This window comes from Dreissena polymorpha, chromosome 1, assembly GCF_020536995.1.
Source record: "Dreissena polymorpha isolate Duluth1 chromosome 1, UMN_Dpol_1.0, whole genome shotgun sequence".
Taxonomy (NCBI): Eukaryota; Metazoa; Mollusca; class Bivalvia; order Myida; family Dreissenidae; genus Dreissena; species Dreissena polymorpha.
Genome location: NC_068355.1, coordinates 13,008,856 through 13,032,867, shown reverse-complemented (window position 1 = coordinate 13,032,867; position 24,012 = coordinate 13,008,856). Strand labels below are relative to the sequence as shown.

The window sequence follows — 24,012 nt, the reverse complement described above, 5'->3', positions numbered from 1 at the left end:
TTTTCCGAGAACTTTCGAATGATTTCGATAAATCTTCACACATTTCGTACACAAACTAACACACTCTTGATGAACACATTTTAATGTCTCAAAAATTTCACACAATCTGTCGTCCAGCTGCTTAATAATCGCATAATTTTCGTATGACGACATTTTTCCTTCCAGTTTTTTTTTATACAGCTTCGTTAAATTTGCTATCTGGGTCGAACGCGAACGCTTCGCAATATTAAAGTCTCTTGATCCGTGAGTCGCCACTTCATTACTTATTATAATGTTCACATGTGTTTTCAATCTTGAATCTTCTTCACATTAGCGTCGTTTCTTCACACACTAAGTTGAAATTCGTTTCTCCCCACGGAGTTGAAAACGGGTTATCCACACGGAATAATATCGCGAATTGTTAAGAGTTGGCCAGTTCAATACGAAGAAACGAGATATGCGTCTTTATTTTTATTCGCTGACGATTCTCTAAAAAATAAATACATACATTTATAATATATACAGTCAAACATACCAAATTATTAACATAGTAGTCTATTTAAATAAATAATTCAAACGATTGCGCGTATGCAATAATAATGATAATACATACAGAAATACATATACAATATAAGTACCAACAATACCGATATATATTCTTCCATACACAAACAACCACACTCTTAAAACAATTTAAACTTAACAGATATTTACGTAGAATAACAATGGATAAAATGACGTCGGATGCGTATATATATATATATATATATATATATATATATATATATATATATATATATATATATATATATTTCGCGCCAACGTATTATTTCCCGTAAAATAACGGCGTTAACACTCTACAATCGGTAACTATAGCAGAGGCGTATCCAGAAAATGTTCAGAGGGGGGGCTCAACAGGGGAGGGTGCGGGAGGGGTGTCCCCTTCCTTTGTCGAAATTTTTTTGAAATGGCACCTTGAAATGATGCGATTTCCTGCTATCTAATCAGCATTTTGCATGATAAAAGTGCATGTAAAACAAATAAGAACTTGAGTTCACACATAAAGTGTGACAGACACACGGACAGACAGACACACAGGGGTAAATCAAACGTCTCTCAAACCATTAAAGTGGTGGGAGACATTATCTTTATCCATAACTTTTTTAACGGAGTTAGATGTGTGGATCTCCTATTTAACCTTGTTGGATATCCTACTACGTCAACTTAGGTACAACATTAAAATGTTTATGTCCATGTCCCTATGAATGGAAAGCAGGCACACAGCGGACAACCTGTCCTGACCCATTGATGATCTTAGTTTTGTCTTAACAAGTCCCTGGGCACTGGTACTCCTTTCACACTCGCATGATGTGACAGGGAACACACATGATATTGACAAAACAGTGTAAATGATGGGGTACAGCTGGGAATCACAATGTGCAACAGAGCCCTGAAGGGAAGTAGGTGGGTTGGGTACACCTTTCCACCTAGCCTGCCATATAAAGTGCAACTCGGCAGGGAGGGACTGAGGGGAAGGGAGATCATCATTGAACCATTCAAGGTCACTAGCACTGACAGGAGAGGAGCACATTTGTTCAGGTATAAACTTCATCCCATGGCTGCCTTAGTCTGCAAATCACTGAATTGGGTGTCCATTTCGTTCACAAAAGTGTCAACAAAGGGAGTCGTTAGGTTTCTTGTGTAGTTTAATTCGGGTGTTGCTGCCTCGATATTGTCACGCTTTAAGGAAATGATTTAGTTTCATATAGCAAAGTAATTCTTCATTTTTGAGTCTTTTTTAAATATTAAAAATATGGATGAACATCAAAGCAGTTAGCCCGATTTGTAAAATACCAAAAACAAAACAACAAAAAAATAATTGCCATTCATTAAGTGTGCAGTTGAATTTCACTGGCAATAACTTGCTACTCAAAAGGACTATCACTCTAAAGAGCTAATACCAATTAAATTCATCAGAGAAATTACCGAAAAAATAATTATGATTGTCCATTGCGTTCGTCTAAACTCTTTAATTGCTACAAATTGAACTAGAAATGGCGCGGCAGAGGCCGACGCGTATCCCCACGCCGAATGTTTGACCTAGGTGTGCCCAAGGGTTGGTAATGGGGCCATGCATAGCTGAGATTGACCGTATTGTCATAAGAGAAGTTCATCATCAATTAGAAGTGAATTGGTGTAGAAATGAAGAAGTTATAGTAAAAGGCAATTTTGGGTGGGTATGACATATGTGGGCAGGGCGCCCCAGGGTTGGTAATTGTGCCATGCATAGTTGAGATTGACCGTATTGTCATAAGAGAAGTTCAGTATCAATTTGAAGTGAATCGGTGTAGAAAAGAAGAAATTATAGTAAAAGGCAATTTTGGGTGGGTGTGGTCTATGTGGGCGGGGCCCCAGGGTTGGTAATGGGGCCATGCATAGTTGAGATTGACCGTATTGTCATAAGAGAGGTTCAGTATCAATTTGAAGTGAATCGGTGTAGAAATGAAGAAATTATAGTAAAAGGCAATTTTGGGTGGGTGTGGTCTATGTGGGCGGGGCGCCCCAGGGTTGGTAATGGGGCCATGCATAGTTGAGATTGACTGTATTGTCATAAGAGAAGTTCAATATCAATTTGAAGTGAATCGGTGTAGAAATGAAGAAATTATAGTAAAGGCAATTTTGGGTGGGTGTGGTCTATGTGGGCGGGGCCCCAGGGTTGGTTATGGGGCCATGCATAGTTGAGATTGACCCTAATGTCATAAGAGAAGTTCAGTATCAATTTGAAGTGAATCCGTGTAGAAATGAAAAAATTATAGTAAATGGAATTTTTTGGTGGGTGTGGCCTATGTGGGCGGGCGCCCCAGGGTTGGGATTGGGGCCATGCATAGTTGAGATTGACCCTAATGTCATAACAAAAGTTCAGTATTAATTTGAAGTGAATCCGTGTAGAAATGAAAAAATTATAGTAAATGGAAATTTTTGGTGGGTGTGGCCTATGTGGGCGGGGCGCCCCAGGGTTGGGAATGGGGCCATGCATGGTTGAGATTGATCGTATTGTCATAAGAGAGGTCCAGTATCAATTTAAATTGAATCGGTGTAGAAATAAAGAGTGATAATTTCTGACGCGGCCCCACCCCAACCGCTATAACTTTTGACCCAGGGGTCAGATCAAAATTCCAAATAGTGCAGGGTCGCACATATGCTCATAGCTACCATGTGTGTAAGTTTCAAGGTTCTAGTGCTTTTAGTGTAGGAGGAGATAGTGGCCAGGACGGACGGACAGACAGACAGACAGACAGACAGACGGACGGACGGACGGCGGAGATAACCACAATATCCCCACCTTTTTTTCAAAAAGCGTGGGGATAAATATTGTTATTCACAAGTCTCATGCGGCAGCCATTTGTAAACATTTATCTATAGCTAAATGTATGGATGAATTTCATTAGTTTAATGTATCTTCTTCAGCCAATCAAATAGCGCAGTTTATTACTTACAGTCGATGAAGCGTGCACTTTAGCTGACGAAGGTTAGATCGTCTGTACACATGCCTGGGGGCTAATCACACAAATCGACAGCTGTTTATGGCTTAATTAGGGACACATGACAGGAAATACACAAGTGGATTAAAATTGTAAGGGGCTCATTTTATTAAAAATCGTGTCTAGCCAGCCAGCTGGGGGGGGCTTTAGCCCCCTAGCCCCCCACCTAAATACGCCTCTGTATAGTGGTACACCATACCAGGGTGCAGAATCAACGGGGTTTTCAGGCGGTTACACACGGGCTAGACAGAATGTAAACACACCGTTAGGAACATTATTTTTGCAAATATCTCAAGTTCTTGAAATAAATTTGCAAAAATATTGAGCATAAAAGACAGTTTTTCTTGCAGTTTGTGCCGATATCTTAAGGTATACGAATAAATCATTGAACACGTCTGAAATCGGTGACAAAATTACACCTTACGTGACACGCAGTACTGTACATGGATTTTTCAACAAAAACACGTGCTTATTTAACAAAGTAATTCTGATGTATTTCACATTTCCATCTGCAGCATAAAATCTGTCTTTTGTGCACAATTTGAAATTCTTCATAGGTTAATGTCGAAATCGGCTGAAGATGCATACGTTATCCAAGCAGACTATAAACCGCACCTTTATATTCGAACGTTTAATTGGAAACCCCAACAAAGTCACGTGATCCTCCATACTGTAATGCATTGTGTACACTATTATGGCGTACCATTTGAGTCGAAAATCAATAATACCTTCTAGGTAAACAGAGAAATGTACTTCGACGTACATAAATACAAAAATTATACTTCGACGTACAAATATGAAATACACTTCGAAGAATATATTTGTACGTCGAAGTACAATTTGTACTTCGACCTACATGTTTGTACCTCGACGTACACATTTTCTGAACAGCCAATCAAAACGCTCGTCTCTTGAGCCGCTTTTCCTTCAGATTTTCATAATAAATGTTTAAAATCTCTTTAAATTGAAGAAAAATGAATGAAAAATATCAAAATTGAAAAAAAAATCTAACAAACAATTATAAATAAGTATCTGCTTGGGGGTAAATTGGATGAAAGAAATAATTACATTTAAATCGAAAAATTCAGTCGCGGCGACGAGTACACATATTGTTGAACCCGTGTTTGTGTTTTTCTAAGGAACGGTATTTATGCCTCTAAACTCGCAAAAAGTGTCTAGTATATCTACATACTCGTAAAAGTAAGATTTCCAGCTTTCAGGTGATACTAGATTGGTAGAAATCGGTCGAAAAGTAAATATACAGCAATTGAATAAACAAACCATGTAGCAAAAGAACCGGCGTATTATCCGTCATTAAAGGGGCCTTTTCACAGATTTTGGCATTTTTTAACTTATTCATTAAATGCTTTATATCGATAAATGTAAGCATTGAATCGTAAAAGCTCCAGTAAAAAATCAAGAATAAAATTAAAAAAAGGAAAAGAACATTGCCCGGACCAGGTTTCGAACCAGTGACCCCTGGAGTCCTGCCAGAGTCCTGAAGTAAAAACGCTTTAGCCTACTGAGCTATTCCGCCGTGTACATATACTTGAAGTATTTTATACCTTATATAAGCAATCTTCGTAGTTTCACAAAATTTCACGACAAAAACAGAACTTACCAAATTATTCAATCGTTTCGCGTTGCAACGCTTTATAATTTTTAGGTTTTAAAATCGTCAAAAGATGCATAAAATGGCTATATTAGACCATGGTAAATGTTCAGTATTACTGTTTCCTCACAAATATCATAACTAAAACATGAATTTGCGAATCTGAAACAACTTTTTTCAATTTTGTCAATTTACCAAAGCGTGAAAAGATCCCTTTAAAAGGCGTCTTCTGATTTGCTAACACGCAAGGGTCGGTAAAAACTGTACTTCAAAGTACAATTTTGTACGTCGAAGTACACAAAATGTACTTTGACGTACATATTGTACGTCGAAGTAGCGCATTTAATCGAGCCCGAAATAGTAAAGTATAATAAAGTACATTTCTCTTTTTACCTAGTTGGTCTTGTTGACTTTTGACACAAGTGGTACGCCATAGTACACACCGGTCTTACTGACAATAACGTAGTGACGTCACCATCTATGTATAGAATGTACTGTAATGTGTTTTTTCGAAAACGAAAGTTTTCCCACTGTTCTATATTTAGATGGAAATTCCAACACATCAAACACGCATGCAGTTTTGAAACAATTTTACTAGCATGCAAACCATAAGCGCTCTTCACACTAGAAGCATGGAATGTCAATGTGGAAATTCGACATTAAAACAATATTTAGATACGGACGATGACACTATCATCGGGTTTAACTGCCCGCATTGCGAACAAGAATGGCTTACAAACGGGTATTACTCTGCCTGTGGAGAACCGAAAGCAAAACTCGTGTTCAATAGACAAGAGTATTTTCAACAAGAAAACGTTCTCGAGAAGGAGCAGGAGGTGTTTCAAGTTAGGGGAAGTCGAACCGAGTTCGGACAAAACGACTGGAGAACGCTGCAACCGGGTGACCACATTACGTGGCATCGACCATATATTATATGGCACCATGCTATAGTCCTTTCCGTTGATGAAGGAAAGAAACAAGTATTGGTTATACACTGGACTACAGCAAAAGATGATCAAACCAAGTACGAGGTTGTCGAGGAATGGCTTATCGTGGAAGAACAGTCGGGAACTCTATACCGCATTGATTACCCGAAGGAAGTCACTGATAAAAACTCCGCCAAGCTTGTTTTGTCACGGGCGCGTTCTAAACTTGGGGAAACCAAGTACAACTTGATGGCTAACAACTGTGAGTCTCTAGCGTCGTTTTGTAAAACCGGAGTTAGCGAAAGCTGTCAAGTAAGATGGCTTTGGGGAAAATTGAAAGAAACGGCCAATATTGTGAATGCCAAAATATATACATCTGTTCCAAAAGTTATCGCCACTCTAACGGTACAAGAAACGCTAGAAAGCGCTGTGGGATTGACACTGGCCGAAGGAGTTGAGAAGGTCTCGAAGGCAAGCAATTACGTAGGCGCTGGAATCGTCGTGGTCATAGAAGGAGCGCATATGGTATGGGACTTGAGCAAAATGTACGAACGTAGGCAAGACGGTAAGCTGACACGGAAGGATTTCATTGAGTCTAGCACGCAAAGATTCATGGAGGCATTATGTGCCGCTGGATTGGCAATCGTTGGAAGTCTCGGAGGCGAAGCTTTGGGTGGAACAATTGGGGGCGTCATCGGTAGTGCTATGCCAGTTATCGGGACGGCAGTCGGTGCCGCGGTGGGCGTGTTTATCGGAAGTATCATCGGAGGTGCCCTGGGTGCGATATCAGGGCGGGCGTTCGGCTCCCTTCTCGGACCTTTCGTGGGAAAGGCTATCACTTCGTTAATCAAACGTGATGACAAGGCGGTGAGAGTAATCAGCGATATTTTCCCTGGGGACCAGATCATTTTCTGCCCGTGGTTTTTGCACCCAAGGTGCCATGCTATTGTAGTAAAGATTAATAAAGACGAAAATACAGTTAAGGTGATACGAAGTTCATACGCGAAGGGGGTTGTGGAAGAATGGAGAGACTTCTGCGAACCCATTTACAAGGTGATGTACAACGAGAGTGACACGTACGATCCTGAAGTATCCATTTCAAGAGCCAGATCTAAACTCGGACAAAACGAATACTCGCTTTTGACCAATAATTGCAAACATTTTGCATGCTGGTGTAAAGAAAAGGACAGCTGATTTTGGTGTTCAGAACAAGGCATTTCAATGCATAAAATAAACGTTTTCTGTTGTGAATTCTTGGTAGATTGTGTTTATGTTCCTGTTGATAAAATGGTTTCAATTGTGTACATTACTAACCAAATACATTTAACAACATCGTGCAATATATTTGTATATTATTACTTCTGATACTCACCCTTCACGATCTTAAGTAAAACGTCTTATTATTTAAACTTATTTATGACACATGTTATAAAGACCGGAGCTATGTAGTAAGTGCATTATATTATTTACAAAAAAAGCATTTATCAAACATCTGGGCCTGTATTCACCATCTGATTCTTAGCAATTCTTAGACTTAAAAAAAATAAGAAAATAAGTTAAAGAAAAAATACTTGAGTCTAATTCACGAACTCGTATTGCTAAAGTATATTCTTAAGAATAGAGAATTCTCCTTAGAATTATAAGAATGTTGGTGAATACGGCCCCTGAATTTAAATTGTAGTTGTTAAGCAATGTTTTCCGATTGTTAACGATGGTACTAACCAAATTGTTGTGGCATTATTTGTATCCTTTATTTAACAAATAAAAATGTTGATCGTTTTCAATATTTGAAAGCAATTTATTTTTATCATATCGATTTAATTACGAATAAAGATGAAAAAAAACGTATTTAGCGAGTCTATCGTTAGTGCTGCTTGTTCATCATCAACAGTGTGTTATTAACTTTAAAAAATACAGCTCAAGATGTGCGCTGTTTATATTGCGTTTTTAGTCCCATACCGGTAAAACCGGTTTGCGCTCAGTCAGTCTGTCACACTTTTCTGGATCCTGCGATAACTTTATAAGTTCTTCATATTTTTTCATGAAACTTGAAATATGGATATATGGCAATATGGAGATTTTGCACGCCATTTCATTTTGTTCCTACGTCAAGAATTCTGGTTGCTATGGCAACAAATAGACTAGAGATATTGCTGAAAATGGTGGAACTTTAAAGTTCTTCATATTTTTTTTCATGAAACTTGAAACATGGATAGATGGCAATATATAGATTGTGCACGTCATTTAATTTTGTTCCTACGTCAATAATTCTGGTTGCTATGGCAACAAATGGACTAAAAATATTGCTGAAAATGGTGGAGTTTCACCAGTAGAGGACTTTCGTTGCTTGGCAATAGTCTTGTTTATATCTAGAATGTGACGTTTCACATTAATCTGGAGACACCAGAAGACTCTTAGAAAACCAGGAATAGCGAAACAGTACCTTGTTTACATGTTTAATGCCCAAACAAATAACAATGCAATACAGTCTCGATAATTAAGGAACAGAATATCTCTTTAAGTACAAACAATTTTAGTGCAATTATCTAGTGTCTAATACTTGAATATTGTTAAATGACATATGGTAACTTAAGTTTCAAATAGACATTGTCATACAAGTGAAGAAGAATATCCCCTGATGTCGCTTGTGCCATCATGCAGCTTTATGTAATAAAACATGGAAGTTGAAAAATGAGCTTTACTATTGTAACTTTAGAGATATGGAAAAAATAGCACATTTTCATGCCATTATACGTGCAAGTTTGATTGTTGTTTTTAAAATATGAGAAAACTGCATGCAGTTATCTAAGTTTGTGTCTAAGGACTGAGGACGAGACTGACGTTATTGGCATTTTAAATACCCCCCCCCCTCTTTACTCCATCATGGAGGGATATTATAATAAAAACAAGCAAATTCATTCAAATGATATCCCTACAAAATACATTTTGTATATTGATTGGTGGAGATGGATGAACAGGACAATGCTTCTCATTGATATCTATACACGCATGAAGCTTCACATTGAAATATTGTATTTAATCTGATATATATCCCTTAAGATCTTACAAACACAACACAAGAAAAAGGTGAATGGCAGTTCTTCTTATTTGTTATCTATACATCCATGCACTTTTCATGAGATATAGCCCTGAACACTTACATCATAAAATAGGACAAAATACTCTTATGTAAGAAAGTGTAGGTCTATGGTTCTTGTGCATGGTACTTCTCATTGATATCTATACACCTATTAAGTTTCATGTTGATATCTTACATAGTTTCTGATATAAAGCCCAGAGAAGTTACATAACAACAACAACACAAAGCAATAAGTCTTATTCTAGTGTTTAATACTAGTTGTTGAGCATGGCACTTCTCCTCATGAGTGTCTATACACATATGAGGTTCATAAAGAAATCTTACATAACCTATGAGATAATGCCCCAAAAAATGTGTAATATACAGACATCATACAGAAAACAACAAAGGGCAATAACTCTCATTAAAAAAAGATTGTCTTAAAGGACCAAAGTTGCTCACCTGAGATACCAAGGAACTTATCTGTTCTCTGTGCAGCCCAAGATATCATTAGAACAAAATGTTCTGCCCAAGTTTCATGGAGAGTGAACTATAAATGTGACTTAAAGAGAATTAACAAGGTTTTAATATAGCCATTTAGGAAAAGAGCCCCATCCCCCTGGCGACCATGTTTTTCAACAAACTGGAACCATTTTTAAACTCATCCAAGATATCATTGAGACAAATAATCTGAGCAAGTTTCATGAAGATCGGACAATAAATATGGCCTCTAGAGTGTTCACAATTTTTTACTAAAGCCATATAAGGAAAAATGACCCGCCCCTGGCTGCCATGTTTTGAAATCAACTGTATCCAAGATATGGATATGTTTTGACAAAGTTTCAAGAAGATCGGACAATAAGTATTGCCTCTAGAGTGATAACAAGGTTTTACTATAGCCATATTAGGAAAAAATGCCCTGCCCCTTGGTGACCATGTTTTTAACCAGCCGGAACATTGTTTAAACTCGTCCAAGATATTATTGGGACAAATTTTCTGATCAACTTTCATAAAGATCGGACAAGAAATGTCGACTCTAGTGTGTAAACAAGGCAAATGTTTACGCGGCTAGACGGACAAAAGGCAATCACAAAAGCTCACCATGAGCACGTTGGGTTCAGGTGAGCTAAAAAACTGTAGGGTTATGGTTCTTGTGCATGACATTTTACGAATTCATACATGTGTATCTATACACCCATGAAATTTCATGTTGAAATCTAACATAGTTTATGAGTTTTAGCCCTAAAGGTTTGTTACACACAGATAGACGGAACGAAAACACCAAACCTTTATCCCTCTGCCTTTGTTGGGGGAAAATAACAATGCATGACTGCAAGGATATATATGACAATCAATTAGTGCAGCTCTTGTTAATTAGGGACGACACTTTACGACTTAATTGGATTTTTGCTAAGAAGAGACTTTCTTTAAACAGAAAATATCATAAAAGCGGAAAGCGTTGTCCCTTATTAGCCTGTGCGGACTGCAGAGGCTAATCTCAGACGACACCTTACACGCACGCATTACACCCACTTTTCACAGAGGCTAGCTCTTATATATTGTATTTAAGCCATATGAACCAATTTCAGTTATCGTTAAAAGATTTTTGTTTAGAAAAGCAAAAAACTGCAATGTAATTACTTTATTATGAAAAATAGCAGTGCATGTCATTGATGAAAAATAAAAACAGTGGCAAAAAACCATTTTTAGAAAGAAAGGAAATAATTTAAATAGCATATGACAATCGTCATACAAACTTTGAACAACAAAAATATACCTTTCTTAATAAAACAAGAAAGAATAATAAGTTGGCTTAAAATAAATTTTGGAAAATGGAACTAAAAAAATTGAAATTAATTGGAGATTCAATAATTCCTCTTGCTTTTCATTTAACAGTATGGGAAAAAAACATGTTATACTTTCAAATGAATATTTGTTACATGGTAAATTTTAGATGACTTAAACTTCCATTCATGTTACCTATAAGACTTCACTGAACAGTAGCACAAACATTTAACAATCAAATAATCTTCGCACTACAATGTGCAAATATAATATGTCTTGAAAAATACCTACGGATAACATCATTGACATTTTTTCAACATATATTTTCCAAATTATTTTTTGATGTTTATAGTATTTTACTAACACTGAAAAAATCCTATACTTCAGATACTGACAGAACATGGCATTCACAGCGATTTCTTAAATAATAAACAAGTCAAACACAAAATCATAGAAAATACAGTTTATAATAAGGTCTGTCCTTATATAATATGCCATGTAAACAGATAAAAAGGAATTTCTTTTCGCTTTATTATTTTGTGTTTTTTACTAGCCAGTAGGACTTTGATTATAATACCGTTTATCATTACAACTTAATAATCTCTAAAGCGTTAAAAAAAAAAATCTTCTCTTTTATGTTTTTTTGAGCAAATAAATAACTCTTAAATGGAGAACAATATCTTAATTCCACTATAATAAATACAAATGTTACAGCATCCTAAAGTTTAAACCTATTCAAGTTCCCACCATGTCTTCATTTCTTGGGGTTCTTTCCCCTGACTTCTCATCTGTCTCTATTTCTTGCTTCTCATCAGACCCAGTTGTTCCCCCTGCCTCTGCCCCTGTCTTACAGCCCCTGTTGTCTGTAGAAAGGGGTTGATCCTCCCTGATTCTGAATCGCCCCGTGGAGCATATTTCCAACAATTCCCTCAGTCCTCTGTTCTCTATTTCCAGCTGTGTGAGACGTTCTTTATCTGCTGCAGATGCGTCTTCGTCAACTGTGACGGACTTCTGCATGATGTTGGCCATTTCACAGATTTTGTTGATCAACTTTTCCATTTCCTGTGGAAGTCAAGACGATGAGCATTCCATGTAGAAAAAAAGCAAAAACAAGCAAATATGTTGAATTGATATCCCCGCCAATATCCTTCTGGACACAAAAGTGTTATATTCAGATTTTTCAGATACAAAGGGCCATACTCTCTTATAAACAGATGGTGTACAATGCCATTTGGCTTGCATCATCCTCTTATCCATATATTTACTTGTACCAAGTTTCAATGAAATCCGCCAAAGCACTTCCAAGATATGGCTCCGGACACAAAAGAGCCGGACGGACGGAAAGAGGGACGGAAAAACTGACAGATGGACAGACAACGCCAAAACAATACCCCTCCGCCTATGGCGGGGGATAACTAGTTATTGTTTGAGTTGTATGAAAAAGTCTGATGATTGCATACCATATTTATTAATAATAGTAAGAAAATGAATGATGATGACCCATACGTAGTTTGAATTAACATATTTTACTTGCTTTAGTTTATATTGTTAATTGTAGAAGGGTCCCCTTGTCTTACTTGTTATAATATAATATAAACATTATTAAGAATGCCATTCAACAAAGCAGCACTGAAATATATTAAAATCTATTACACAAACAGTCAACAATTTTTGAGTTGGAAAATTCTTAACAACTGCCCCTTAATGTGAATAATTAATATAAGAGGCCACATAATTAAAAGGCTGTAAAGTCCACTATAGTCTCATAGCATGAATGAACAAGTTAAATTATATTCAAATTAACTAAATAATTACTTATATGACAGTATCCACCACATGACTTCAATTAACCAGCTTGAATCAATATGCTATCATTGAAAACTGATTAAATTGTCACTAGTTCAATTAGACGGAAACATATCTAAAATCATATTTGCCTAAATAACATCAATGATTTCAAAAGCAAAAATATGTTGAGTTAATACTACATGTAGTAAGAATGAACTATGTGAATAAAATTCCTGGAAACAACCTGTGTTCTTGTACAAAATGCCAATCCATTTATGTTTGTGCCACACTTTTGGTAATTTAAACATGAATTAATAGACAAACCAGGCAGTTCAACATATTGCTACCTACTTAGCTATGGAAACTTTTCAGTAAAGGGATGACCCTGAGTGCACATACATGTAAGTAACTAACTGAAACTTCAAACCTTGGACTGGTCATTATTTCCCGCCAGTGCCTGTTCACAGTTCCTTGTCTCTATTAGCGTGACGACCTGTTCCCGGTACTTCTTCATGATTAGCTCCAGCGCTGACTGGTGTTCCTCTAGAGCAATCTGGAGTTCTCGATTCTCCTGCTGCAGCTCCCGAATCTGCCGGTTCTCCTGCGCAATTCCTATCACCAGGTGCGACCTGGGTCGATGCTTCGCTATCTCGTTAAGCTCCGTGATATCGTCCTGGTACTGGAATATTGTAAAAAGAGGTGTTTTCTTTCCATGGTAACTTAGCAAACCTCTACTATTGAATCAATTAAACATGAACAAGGGCTTATGGAGTTTAAAGCCATTATTGAGTCATATTCTCAACTGAAAAATTAACCATTTTCTTAACCCTTACCACTAAGACACGTATTTTGAAGCATTAGTGGTCCCTTAGAAAGTAGATTTATTTTAAGACCTTTCTTTCAAAATTCAAGTTTCAAAGGCTTCATTTCCAACTCTTAGATACTGATCAGCAGCAAAAAGCATTAAACCTTAACAGACTGCAAGCTATTCACTGGCTGTTCTGGTTTTATGCTGTTTGCTTATAACTATTTTCACTTTGCTTCTGATTCGAAAGAGGGTTTAACCAGATTTCATGGTTTGAATATGTTTGGTAATACAAACCTAAATAAGTTATCATTTTCAAATATTTGGATTCTGTTATAGACATTTGTAGTGTGTGTCAGAAATGTAAACAACTCCTTACTCAATAACAAAAATAATCTAATGCTTTTCATAAAAAAATTAAAAAGCCATTCTAAATATAGAATAAAACACTTCACAAAGTGAAACAAGAGCTGTCAGAAGACAGCGCGCTTGACTTTTCGAGTGCTTGACAGTATGACGTTAGCCATCATGGGGAAATTGTTCATATTCAATAAGGTCAAGGTAATATATTCATATTCTAACTGGAAGAGGACCATAATTGAAACATATTGATCGCTTATGTTTTAAAGAAGTGGTACATTATTGACATTTCTGAGTTCAGGTATCTTTTCCACAATCTATTGTACATTTGTAAAGACATAAAACAAACTAATAAGATTGTATTTCAAGTTTTATAGCAATAGCTTGGGTGGGATGGTTGGACGGTCTTAAAAAATAAAATAATAAAAATTAATATTTGTGTGTTTTTTTAAACCATGTTTCACAAAAAAACAAGGGACAAAATTGTCACAAAACCAGGTTTTCAATTTGAAAAAAAAGTCTGTTAAAGGGAGACCAACTCAAGATGTGCATTGTTACTGATTGTTCAAAGTTACCCCCTTGTTTCAAAATCAATCTATTTTTAGTCTTGGCGACCTTGATCTTGGAGATATCAACGTAATTCTTTCGCGCGACACACTGTCTAATAATGGTAAACAAATATGCCAAATGATTTTAATATCTCACAATGAACGACAAAGTTATGGCCCGGACAAGCGTGATCCGCCCGCCCATGAGATACGCATGCATGCAAAATATCGATTTGCTATCTTCAATATTGCAAAATTTGACCTTTGACCTTTCACCTTGAAGGATGACCTAGACCTTTCGCCACTCAAAATGTGCAGCTCCACGAGATACGCATGCCTGCCAAATATCGAGTTGCAATCTTCAATATATTGCAAAAGTTATGACCAATGTTTAAGTTTTCGGACAGACGGACAGATACCATATATTTGACCTGTGACCTTGAAGGACGACCTTGACCTTTCACCACTCAAAATCTGCAGCTCAATGAGATACACATGCAGGCCAAATATCAAGTTGCTATCTTCAATCTTGCAAAAGTTATGACCAATGTTAAAGTTTTCGAAAGGACTCACATACTGAACAGTTCAACTGCTAAGGAAACAAGCGATGTGTTTGTGAAACACTAAGTCCCCATATATATGACCTTTGACCTTGGAGGATGACCTTGACCTTTCATTACTCAAAATGCACTGCTCCATGAGATACACATGCATGTCAAATATCAAGTTGCTAGCTTCTATATTGCAAAAGTGACATTAAATGAGCGATTTTGACCCATATATTTGACCTTGAAGGATGACCTTGACCTTTCACCACTCAAAATGAGCAGCTCCATGAGATACACATGCATGCCAAATATCAAGTTGCTTTCTTCAATATTGCAAAAGTTATGACCAATGTTAAAGTTTTCTGACAGACAGACTGACGGACAGACTGACAGTTCAAAAACTATATGCCACCCTTCAGGGGAATAAAAAAACACTTTGGACAAAAACATTTTCATCTATATTCTTAATAACATATATTTGCAAAGGTCTCTTTAATCTTTTACAAGTCATATAGTCATTATATTACTGTTGCTATAGATAGAGAATACTAGGTTAGTGTTGAATAGAGAGAAGTCTATGTTGCTTGGCTCGAACACCGAAAGCACTCACCAAAGCTCGCGCTCCGGGCGTTCTAAGCCTCGCCAAGGCTCAGGCTCCCGGCGTTCTAAGCCTTGCAACTTAAACTTCTCTCTATTCAATGCTAATCCTTGTATTCTATTAATCCCATCGCATTTTGACTAAACAAGAAAAATAACAAACAAACGTGGCCTGTTTGGAAACTTCAAAAACAATGAAACACAGTATTCTATTTATCCCATCACATTTTTACTAAACAAGAAAAATAACAAACAAACGTGGCATGTTTGGAAACTTCAAAAACAATGAAACACAGCGAACGATTGTTTGTTTACTAATGGCAAGCGACAGGTTTATTCAACAAGCTGGGATAGAGGCTAGTCTATTCCATGGGAAGTTACAGTGCCAATGTCGTGGTGAACATGGGATAAAAGTTGTTTTTGAATAATAGGTGTTCTCTAGAAATTCCTAAATGTCACCTAGTTTCAATGGCTAATTTATGACTTAAACAATGGAATCTAGCAACTGAATTTCAAACATAAAAATGTATCAATAAACAAATATTTTTCTGGGCTTAAAATAGATTTTAAGTGTTTGTTGGTATCACATCTTGATGAATTTCCTAGAGTTTCAAGCCAGTTCTGTGTTTTACAATCAATCAATCTTTGTTAAAATGACATTGAGAATAATTCCACATCTCTTGACTTAGCCAAACAACACTAAATCCATAACGGTACAAAATGTTTTTGACAGATGCACAGTCATCCAATTAGTTCTTCTGATTTCGTTGTGCCGCATTACAAACATGTAACATAATATAACTAGAAATGGCGCGGCAGAGGCCGACGCGTATCCCCACGCCGAATGTTTGACCTAGGTGTGCCCCAGGGTTGGTAATGGGGCCATGCATAGCTGAGATTGACCGTATTGTCATAAGAGAAGTTCATCATCAATTAGAAGTGAATTGGTGTAGAAATGAAGAAGTTATAGTAAAAGGCAATTTTGGGTGGGTGTGACATATGTGGGCAGGGCGCCCCAGGGTTGGTAATTGTGCCATGCATAGTTGAGATTGACCGTATTGTCATAAGAGAAGTTCAGTATCAATTTGAAGTGAATCGGTGTAGAAATGAAGAAATTATAGTAAAAGGCAATTTTGGGCGGGTGTGGTCTATGTGGGCGGGGCCCCAGGGTTGGTAATGGGGCCATGCATAGTTGAGATTGACCGTATTGTCATAAGAGAGGTTCAGTATCAATTTGAAGTGAATCGGTGTAGAAATGAAGAAATTATAGTAAAAGGCAATTTTGGGTGGGTGTGGCCTATGTGGGCGGGGCGCCCCAGGGTTGGTAATGGGGCCATGCATAGTTGAGATTGACTGTATTGTCATAAGAGAAGTTCAATATCAATTTGAAGTGAATCGGTGTAGAAATGAAGAAATTATAGTAAAGGCAATTTTGGGTGGGTGTGGTCTATGTGGGCGGGGCCCCAGGGTTGGTTATGGGGCCATGCATAGTTGAGATTGACCCTAATGTCATAAGAGAAGTTCAGTATCAATTTGAGGTGAATCGGTGTAGAAATGAAAAAATTATAGTAAATGGAATTTTTTGGTGGGTGTGGCCTATGTGGGCGGGCGCCCCAGGGTTGGGATTGGGGCCATGCATAGTTGAGATTGACCCTAATGTCATAACAAAAGTTCAGTATCAATTTGAAGTGAATCCGTGTAGAAATGAAAAAATTATAGTAAATGGAAATTTTTGGTGGGTGTGGCCTATGTGGGCGGGGCGCCCCAGGGTTGGGAATGGGGCCATGCATGGTTGAGATTGACCGTATTGTCATAAGAGAGGTCCAGTATCAATTTGAAGTGAATCGGTGTAGAAATAAAGAAGTAAATGTAAAATAACCTAAAAAAATGAGTGATAATTTCTGACGCGGCCCCACCCCAACCGCTATAACTTTTGACCCAGGGGTCAGATCAAAATTCCAAATAGTGCAGGGTCGCACATATGCTCATAGCTACCATGTGTGTAAGTTTCAAGGTTCTAGTGCTTTTAGTGTAGGAGGAGATAGTGGCCAGGACGGACGGACAGACAGACGGACGGATGGACGGACGGCGGAGATAACCACAATATCCCCACCTTTTTTTCAAAAAGCGTGGGGATAACAATTTCTAGGATATCGATCCTCTGTCATACTAATCAATTTACACCAATATTTAACGCATTTTACATTATGTTTAACACATTTTACATGATGTTCTATACAAGCTAAGGCTGCACCAGGCAGTAAATGAGTTACAGTATGAGTAATCCAGATTACTTCTCTCATGGCCTCCATGCGTTTGTGGAGGTTACTGGTCTGTGAGATGAGGATGTCGGCAATCGTGTCATGTTCCTTCAGTCGGCTCACGAGCGTGGCAGCATCCGACAACAGCTTCTCAACTGAATAGGCCATCAGTCAGGATGTGTAGGCATGAAACCTGTCATCAATCCAGAATGGGTAATTTTAATGTGAACATAGGCAAGAGGTCCATATGTCTCATAATACAATATCAGTAATTTTTCCACCTTTGGAGGAAAGCAGGCACACGCTGGTTAGGCAAGGCGCCTCCCTTTCCATTAATTGAATGTGATCCGGATAACATTATGTTCCAGTCTAAAATGTTTGCTAAAATTTTTTAACCATGGCATTGGAATTTTGTATTTCTCTTCCCATTTGGTATAAAATTATGAACAAGAGCACCGCCTTGCGGGTGCAGACCGCTCATCTATTTTCTTTTTAAAGGTGAAGGGACTCTCATTTTCAATCACAAAGGAGGGAGGAGTGGAGTGAAGAGGGGTGTATAGTGTGGGGTTGTGGACATTTATTACATTATCTTCCAAAAAAGCGAAAAAAAAAAAAAAAAAAAAATCGGGGGGGGGGGGGGGGGGGGGGGGGGGGGGGGTGCGATGGTTGGACGGTATTTCAAACATAACCGTTTTAAAAAAAAATGGGGGGGGGTATAGTGTGAGGGTGTGGTGATAATTTGTGAGATGATCTTAAAAAAAAAAAAAAAAATCAAAAAAAAATTGGGGGGGGGGGGGGGGTGGGGGTATAGTGTGAGGGTGTGGTGGTCATTTGTGAGATGATCTTTAAAAAAAAAAAAAAAAAAAAAAAAAATTAGGGGGGGGGGGGAGGGGGGAGGGGGGGAGGGCACGGGGGATGGTTTGGGTGAAGTCTATTGTGGTATGTCAGGTAAGAGTAGTTTCATCAAAGTATCAATCAAATCTAATCATAAATAAAGAAGTTATGGCAATTTTAACAAAATTTAATAATTTGACCTTGAGAGTCAAGGTCATTCAAAGGTCAAAGTAAAATTCAAGTTGCCAGGTACAGTAACCTCATGATAGCATGTAAGTATTTGAAGTTTGAAAGCAATAGCCTTGATACTTCGAGTGGATCGAAACACAAAATTTAACCATATATTAAAAGTTACTAAGTCAAAAAAGGGCCATAATTCCATAACAATGACAACCAGAGTTATGCAACTTGTCCTTTTACTGTACCCTTATGATAGTTTGTGAGTGTTCCAAGTATGAAAGCAATATCTATGATACTTTAGGGGTAAAGTGGACCAAAACATAAATCTTAACCAAATTTTAAATTTTCTAAGTATAAAGGGCCCATAATTCCGTCCAAATGCCAGTCAGAGCTACATAACTTTGCCTGCACCGTCCCCTTATGATAGTTCATAAATCTTGCAAGTATGAAAGCAATAGCTTTGATACTGTAGGAATAAAGTGGACCTAAACACAAAACTTAATCAAATTTTCAATTTTCTAAGTATAAAAAGGGCACATAATTCTGTCAAAATGCCAGTCAGAGTTACATTACTTTGCCTGCACAGTCCCCTTATGATAGTTAGTAAGTGTTGCAAGTATGAAAGCAATAGCTTTGATGCTTAAGGAATAAAATGGACCTAAACACAAAACTTAACCAAAATTGTCAATTTTCTAAGTATAAAAAGGGCACATAATTCTGTCAAAATGCATGCCAGAGTTATCTAACTTTGCCTGCCCAGTCCCCTCATGATAGTAAGTAAGTGTACCAAGTTTGAATGCAATAGCATTGATACTTACTGAGAAAAGTGGAACTAAACGCAAAACTTAACCAAAATTTTCAATTTTTTAAGTATAAAAAGGGCACATAATTGTGTCAAAATGCACGCCAGAGTTATCTAACTTTGCCTGCCCAGTCCCCTCATGATAGTAAGTAAGTGTACCAAGTTTGAATGCAATAGCATTGATACTTTCTGAGAAAAGTGGACCTAAACGCAAAACTTAACCGGACGCCGACGCCAACGCCAACGCCGACGCCAAGGTGATGACAATAGCTCATAATTTTTTTTCAAAAAATAGATGAGCTAAAAATGCTTCTGCTTACTAATAGACAACATGTGCCCCTAATGTACGTAAATCATCAAATTAATACAAACAATGGTTATAGTTTAGCCAAATACAGTGTAACAGTCAAAGAAAACATAATCAAAACAAAACTCTTTTTTACATTTTTCACACACATACATGTAAACAAGAGGCATATGAGGGTCTAAATCGCTCTACTGCTATAAACACTGTTTGGAAAGAATAAGATGGAAACTGTGTACTCGCGCAAACAAGGAGAATTTTCTCAATTTCAAGGGGAGATTATTGTGAACTTATTTCTCCGATACTGCTCATATTCAATAGGGTTCGAGTCCTCATTGATATAAAGATACTGTGCAAATTTGGAAATTATTGGATGAAAACTGTGGAATTAATTGCGTAAACAAGCCGGATTTCAAAAAATTTTCATATTCAAGGGGAAGTCATGCTGGACTTATTGCTTCGATATTGCTCTTTTTAAACAAGAGCTGTCAGAGGACAGCGCGCTCGACTATTCGAGTGCTTGACAGAATAACATAAGCCATCTTGGGAAAATAGTTCATAATGAATAATTTATTAGACGATCTTTCAAAAATAAAAAAAGGAAAAAAAGGAAAATTATTAGGGGGTAGGGGGGGGGCTGAGTGGGGGTATAATGTGGGGTGTGGTCGTTTATTAGATGATCTTTCAAAATAAAAAAAGGAAAAAAATATATTAAAAAATTTGTGGGGGGGGGGGGGGGGGGAGAAGGGGCGGGCAGGGATTCTTGATTGGGGCGTAGGGTATTGTTTGGGTGGAATCCATTGTGGTATTCAGGTAAGTGTTGTTTTGTCAAAGTAGTAATAAAATCTGATCACAAATAAAGAAGTTATGGCAATGTAACTAAAGTAATATGCATAATGGAAAAAGAGCCATAATTCTTACATTACGCTTGATACAGTTGTCTGCTCTTGTTTATAGATTGGGGTCATGTTGGTAAAGAAGTTTGCAAAATATGAAAGCAATATGTGAAGGGACTGTGCAAGTTTGCCAAGAATTGGATGAAAATTTTGAATTTATTCACATAAAAAAAATGATTTTTCAATTTTTTTCTCAAATTCAAGGGGAGATAATTCTTGACTTATAACTCCGATATTGCTAATTTTCAATAGCGTTTGACTCATCATTCAGATAAAGACACTGCAAGTTGGGAAATAATTGGATGAAAACTGTGGACTTTATTGCGTAAACAAGCCTTATTTCACAATTTTCTCAAATTCAAGGGCAGATAATTCTGGACTTTTTACTCTGATGTAACCCATTTTCAATAAAGTTCGAGTCCTCATTAATATAAAGACACTGAACAAGTTTGAAAAGAATCGGATGAAAACTGTGGACTTTATGGCGTAAATGTGAAAAAGTCTAACGCACGGACAGACGAAAACCACGCCATCCCATAAGCTCTTCTGGCCTAAAAACACTTTCTATTAGTCTGTCTAGACAAAACAATGGGTTTGACTCTGGTATGAAATGTCACAACATGGGCTAATTGGGTTGTAACACATATAATTAATATATTACAAATATTCATTAAAATCGCATTAAATTATTTCATTAATTTTGAGTACCAAGAGTAAAGTATTAGTATTTGGTACAAAGTTTCAAATCATGTAAAACAAAACTCATTTTAATAAACTACACAGATTAAAATATCAGACTCTACATGTAGCACGAAATCCACTCTAGGGCAAGTTATTCTGGACTTTTCAAGCAGAAAACTGCCCACATCTGAAAATGCATTTTTTCCAAAATGGCAAAGAAAAAGCCAGAAGCTTAATAGTTGTAAAATTATTGCATAAATGTATCATATGGTTCCCTGATATTGAGCGTTTTACAAGGCTCTTGTGCTGATGTTGCAAGCATGCCCTCGGAGAATTTTTTATCAACTTGCATTTCTACGCTTAAAAATAAATACATACACAACCAAAATACAGGTATTATTGCATTTCAAAATCTTACTTCAACTAAAATAATCCAAATGTATCCATATTTCATTCATTTTATTGGTCCTCTTCATTGAATTTCCCCCATAATTGCAAAAAGAGCAGACGACTGAGCTAGTGCAGTGTTTTTTCATTCAAATTTGGGTCCAGTAAGGGATCTATTCCTCATGTAAAAAAGGATATATTTTTCCCATATGGGACCAATAAATTCCCAATTGAAGGTTTCAAAAACAACATTATTTTTTTTAATTAGTATCAACATTTAATTCATCTCAAGTCAAGCTAAATAAGTTGAACCTTAGTTTATTTAAACTTGAAATCACTTGTAGACTAAATTAAAGTATTTGTTTGCACAAAAAATCATTAAAACTAATTTCCCAATAGTAGTGAAAAACACTTAATTTTTCCCAAAACCAAAGGGACCCAGCACCATTCCCAAAATGGTGAAAAAAAACACACTGAAGTGTTAACACAACACTTTAATTGCTTTGATTTATTGCACAAAAATACTTTCACTTTCTGCAGATTCTCAGAAATTGTTTTATAACAAATTCAAGCATAAGAACAGTGCGCACACATTGCGTCAGGGATAATACGCATGTTCGATGGAAACACTCTTTGAAGTTTATTTAATGAAATCTTTAAATAGTTACATATATGCCAAAAGTTTTAAGTTTAAATGGCCAAATGCCTATTGCAATCAAATGCTCTTCCTTTCCAGTGTGATGCTCAATACAAGGTATCAAGGAGCGTAGTTGATTTTATTGCGGTGTGAATGGAAATATCAGCTTTGAGTGGTTAACCAGGCTTGGTGGTCGCAGTGGTGTTATAGAAATGGTGTCCACCTAGCCACTTGGCGGTCACAGGTTTGATCCTCACTATGGAAGCGTTTTATCGCATTTTCGAGCTAAAAAATTAACGCAGACTATGTCAAACCTTTTTCTGGAACGAACTGCAGAGTGTGCGAATGTTCTATCATGGCATTTCATGCAATCTCTATAACCACAACTCTACAAGAACCCACGACTCAACCAGAACCGACCATATACTTGTTTTACCTTCCTTTAAGTCATGTCTGTATTTATTGCAAGTGTACTTATGTTAGTTAAACAACTTACTCATCGCGCATACGTGATTGCGTGTGACGAGAACCACGTTCTTTATGTATACTAAGTGATCGAAAAATTAGGCTACGCTTGATATAAGGGAATCATATGTAAGTAAATGGACTCGACAGTGTCCATATCTGCTTATAATAGGCTTTCCTGTAATAGTCAGCAATGGACTTTAGGAAGTACGAAGTATATTTGTAAATTGTAATTTGTAGGACGAACGGACACAGAGCGAAGGCAACCCCAGAGCGAACGTGAAATAAAAATAGATACTCGCAATGGTGAATAGCTATTATTTTACAAGTTTAGATAAATGGCGAATAAATATCAAATTTTGTTTAGAATATAATAATATCACCATTAATAACGTGTCGAAATACAATGTACAGTAATGTTCGTTTTCTATTTCCCTATTTTCTGTATTTAACAAAAGTCCATTTCATGTAATTCGCAAACATTTAAGGGTTATGTTCAACTTTGCTAGCAGGCTCTTTCGGCCCAGTCCGAAATTTCAAGCTGATTCGGCCCCAAGCTTATTCGGCCCCAAATCGACCAGGCTCATTCGGCCCCATATTTTATAACACCTATTAACAGCTGGTGTATGATTGAATAAAGGTGTTCAAAATGATATATATTGTGTTGTCGGTGTGTTCCTTTGTATTGCTTTTGATTATTGATGATAAAATGAAATTAATTGAAAACCATTATTGTTTTACAAACTGTTACCAATGTTTGTAATTGTTTAAATTGTGCCGGCTTTTATTTGCATCAATTGTCGGTTTGTTTGTTAAATATTGCGTTTGATTAAAGGTATAAATGTAGGTATTAGTTTCATAAGTTCTATTGTTGTTTTTTTTGTCGGTTATTTCACAGGTGGTTAGCGTGTGGCTATGATATTAATTAGTAAAAACATCATTTTGAATGATAAATAATCATATTATAACGAAAAATTAACTTTTATGAAAAAAAAT

The 24,012-nt window shown here is 36.9% G+C and overlaps 1 protein-coding gene across 1 annotated transcript; it reads right to left on the bottom strand.

Moving 5' to 3' along the window:
• Window positions 1-8,502: 8,502 nt before the first annotated feature.
• On the bottom strand, window positions 8,503-23,534 carry LOC127871751 (FGFR1 oncogene partner 2 homolog). The gene is made up of 4 exons (XM_052414920.1): window positions 23,400-23,534; window positions 17,864-18,023; window positions 13,139-13,390; window positions 8,503-11,985 (listed from the first exon to the last, which is right to left on the bottom strand). The coding sequence occupies exons 2-4, from the start codon at window positions 17,996-17,998 to the stop codon at window positions 11,659-11,661; spliced, it is 714 nt and encodes a 237-aa protein (XP_052270880.1). The 5' UTR covers window positions 17,999-18,023; window positions 23,400-23,534; the 3' UTR covers window positions 8,503-11,658.
• Window positions 23,535-24,012: the final 478 nt, after the last annotated feature.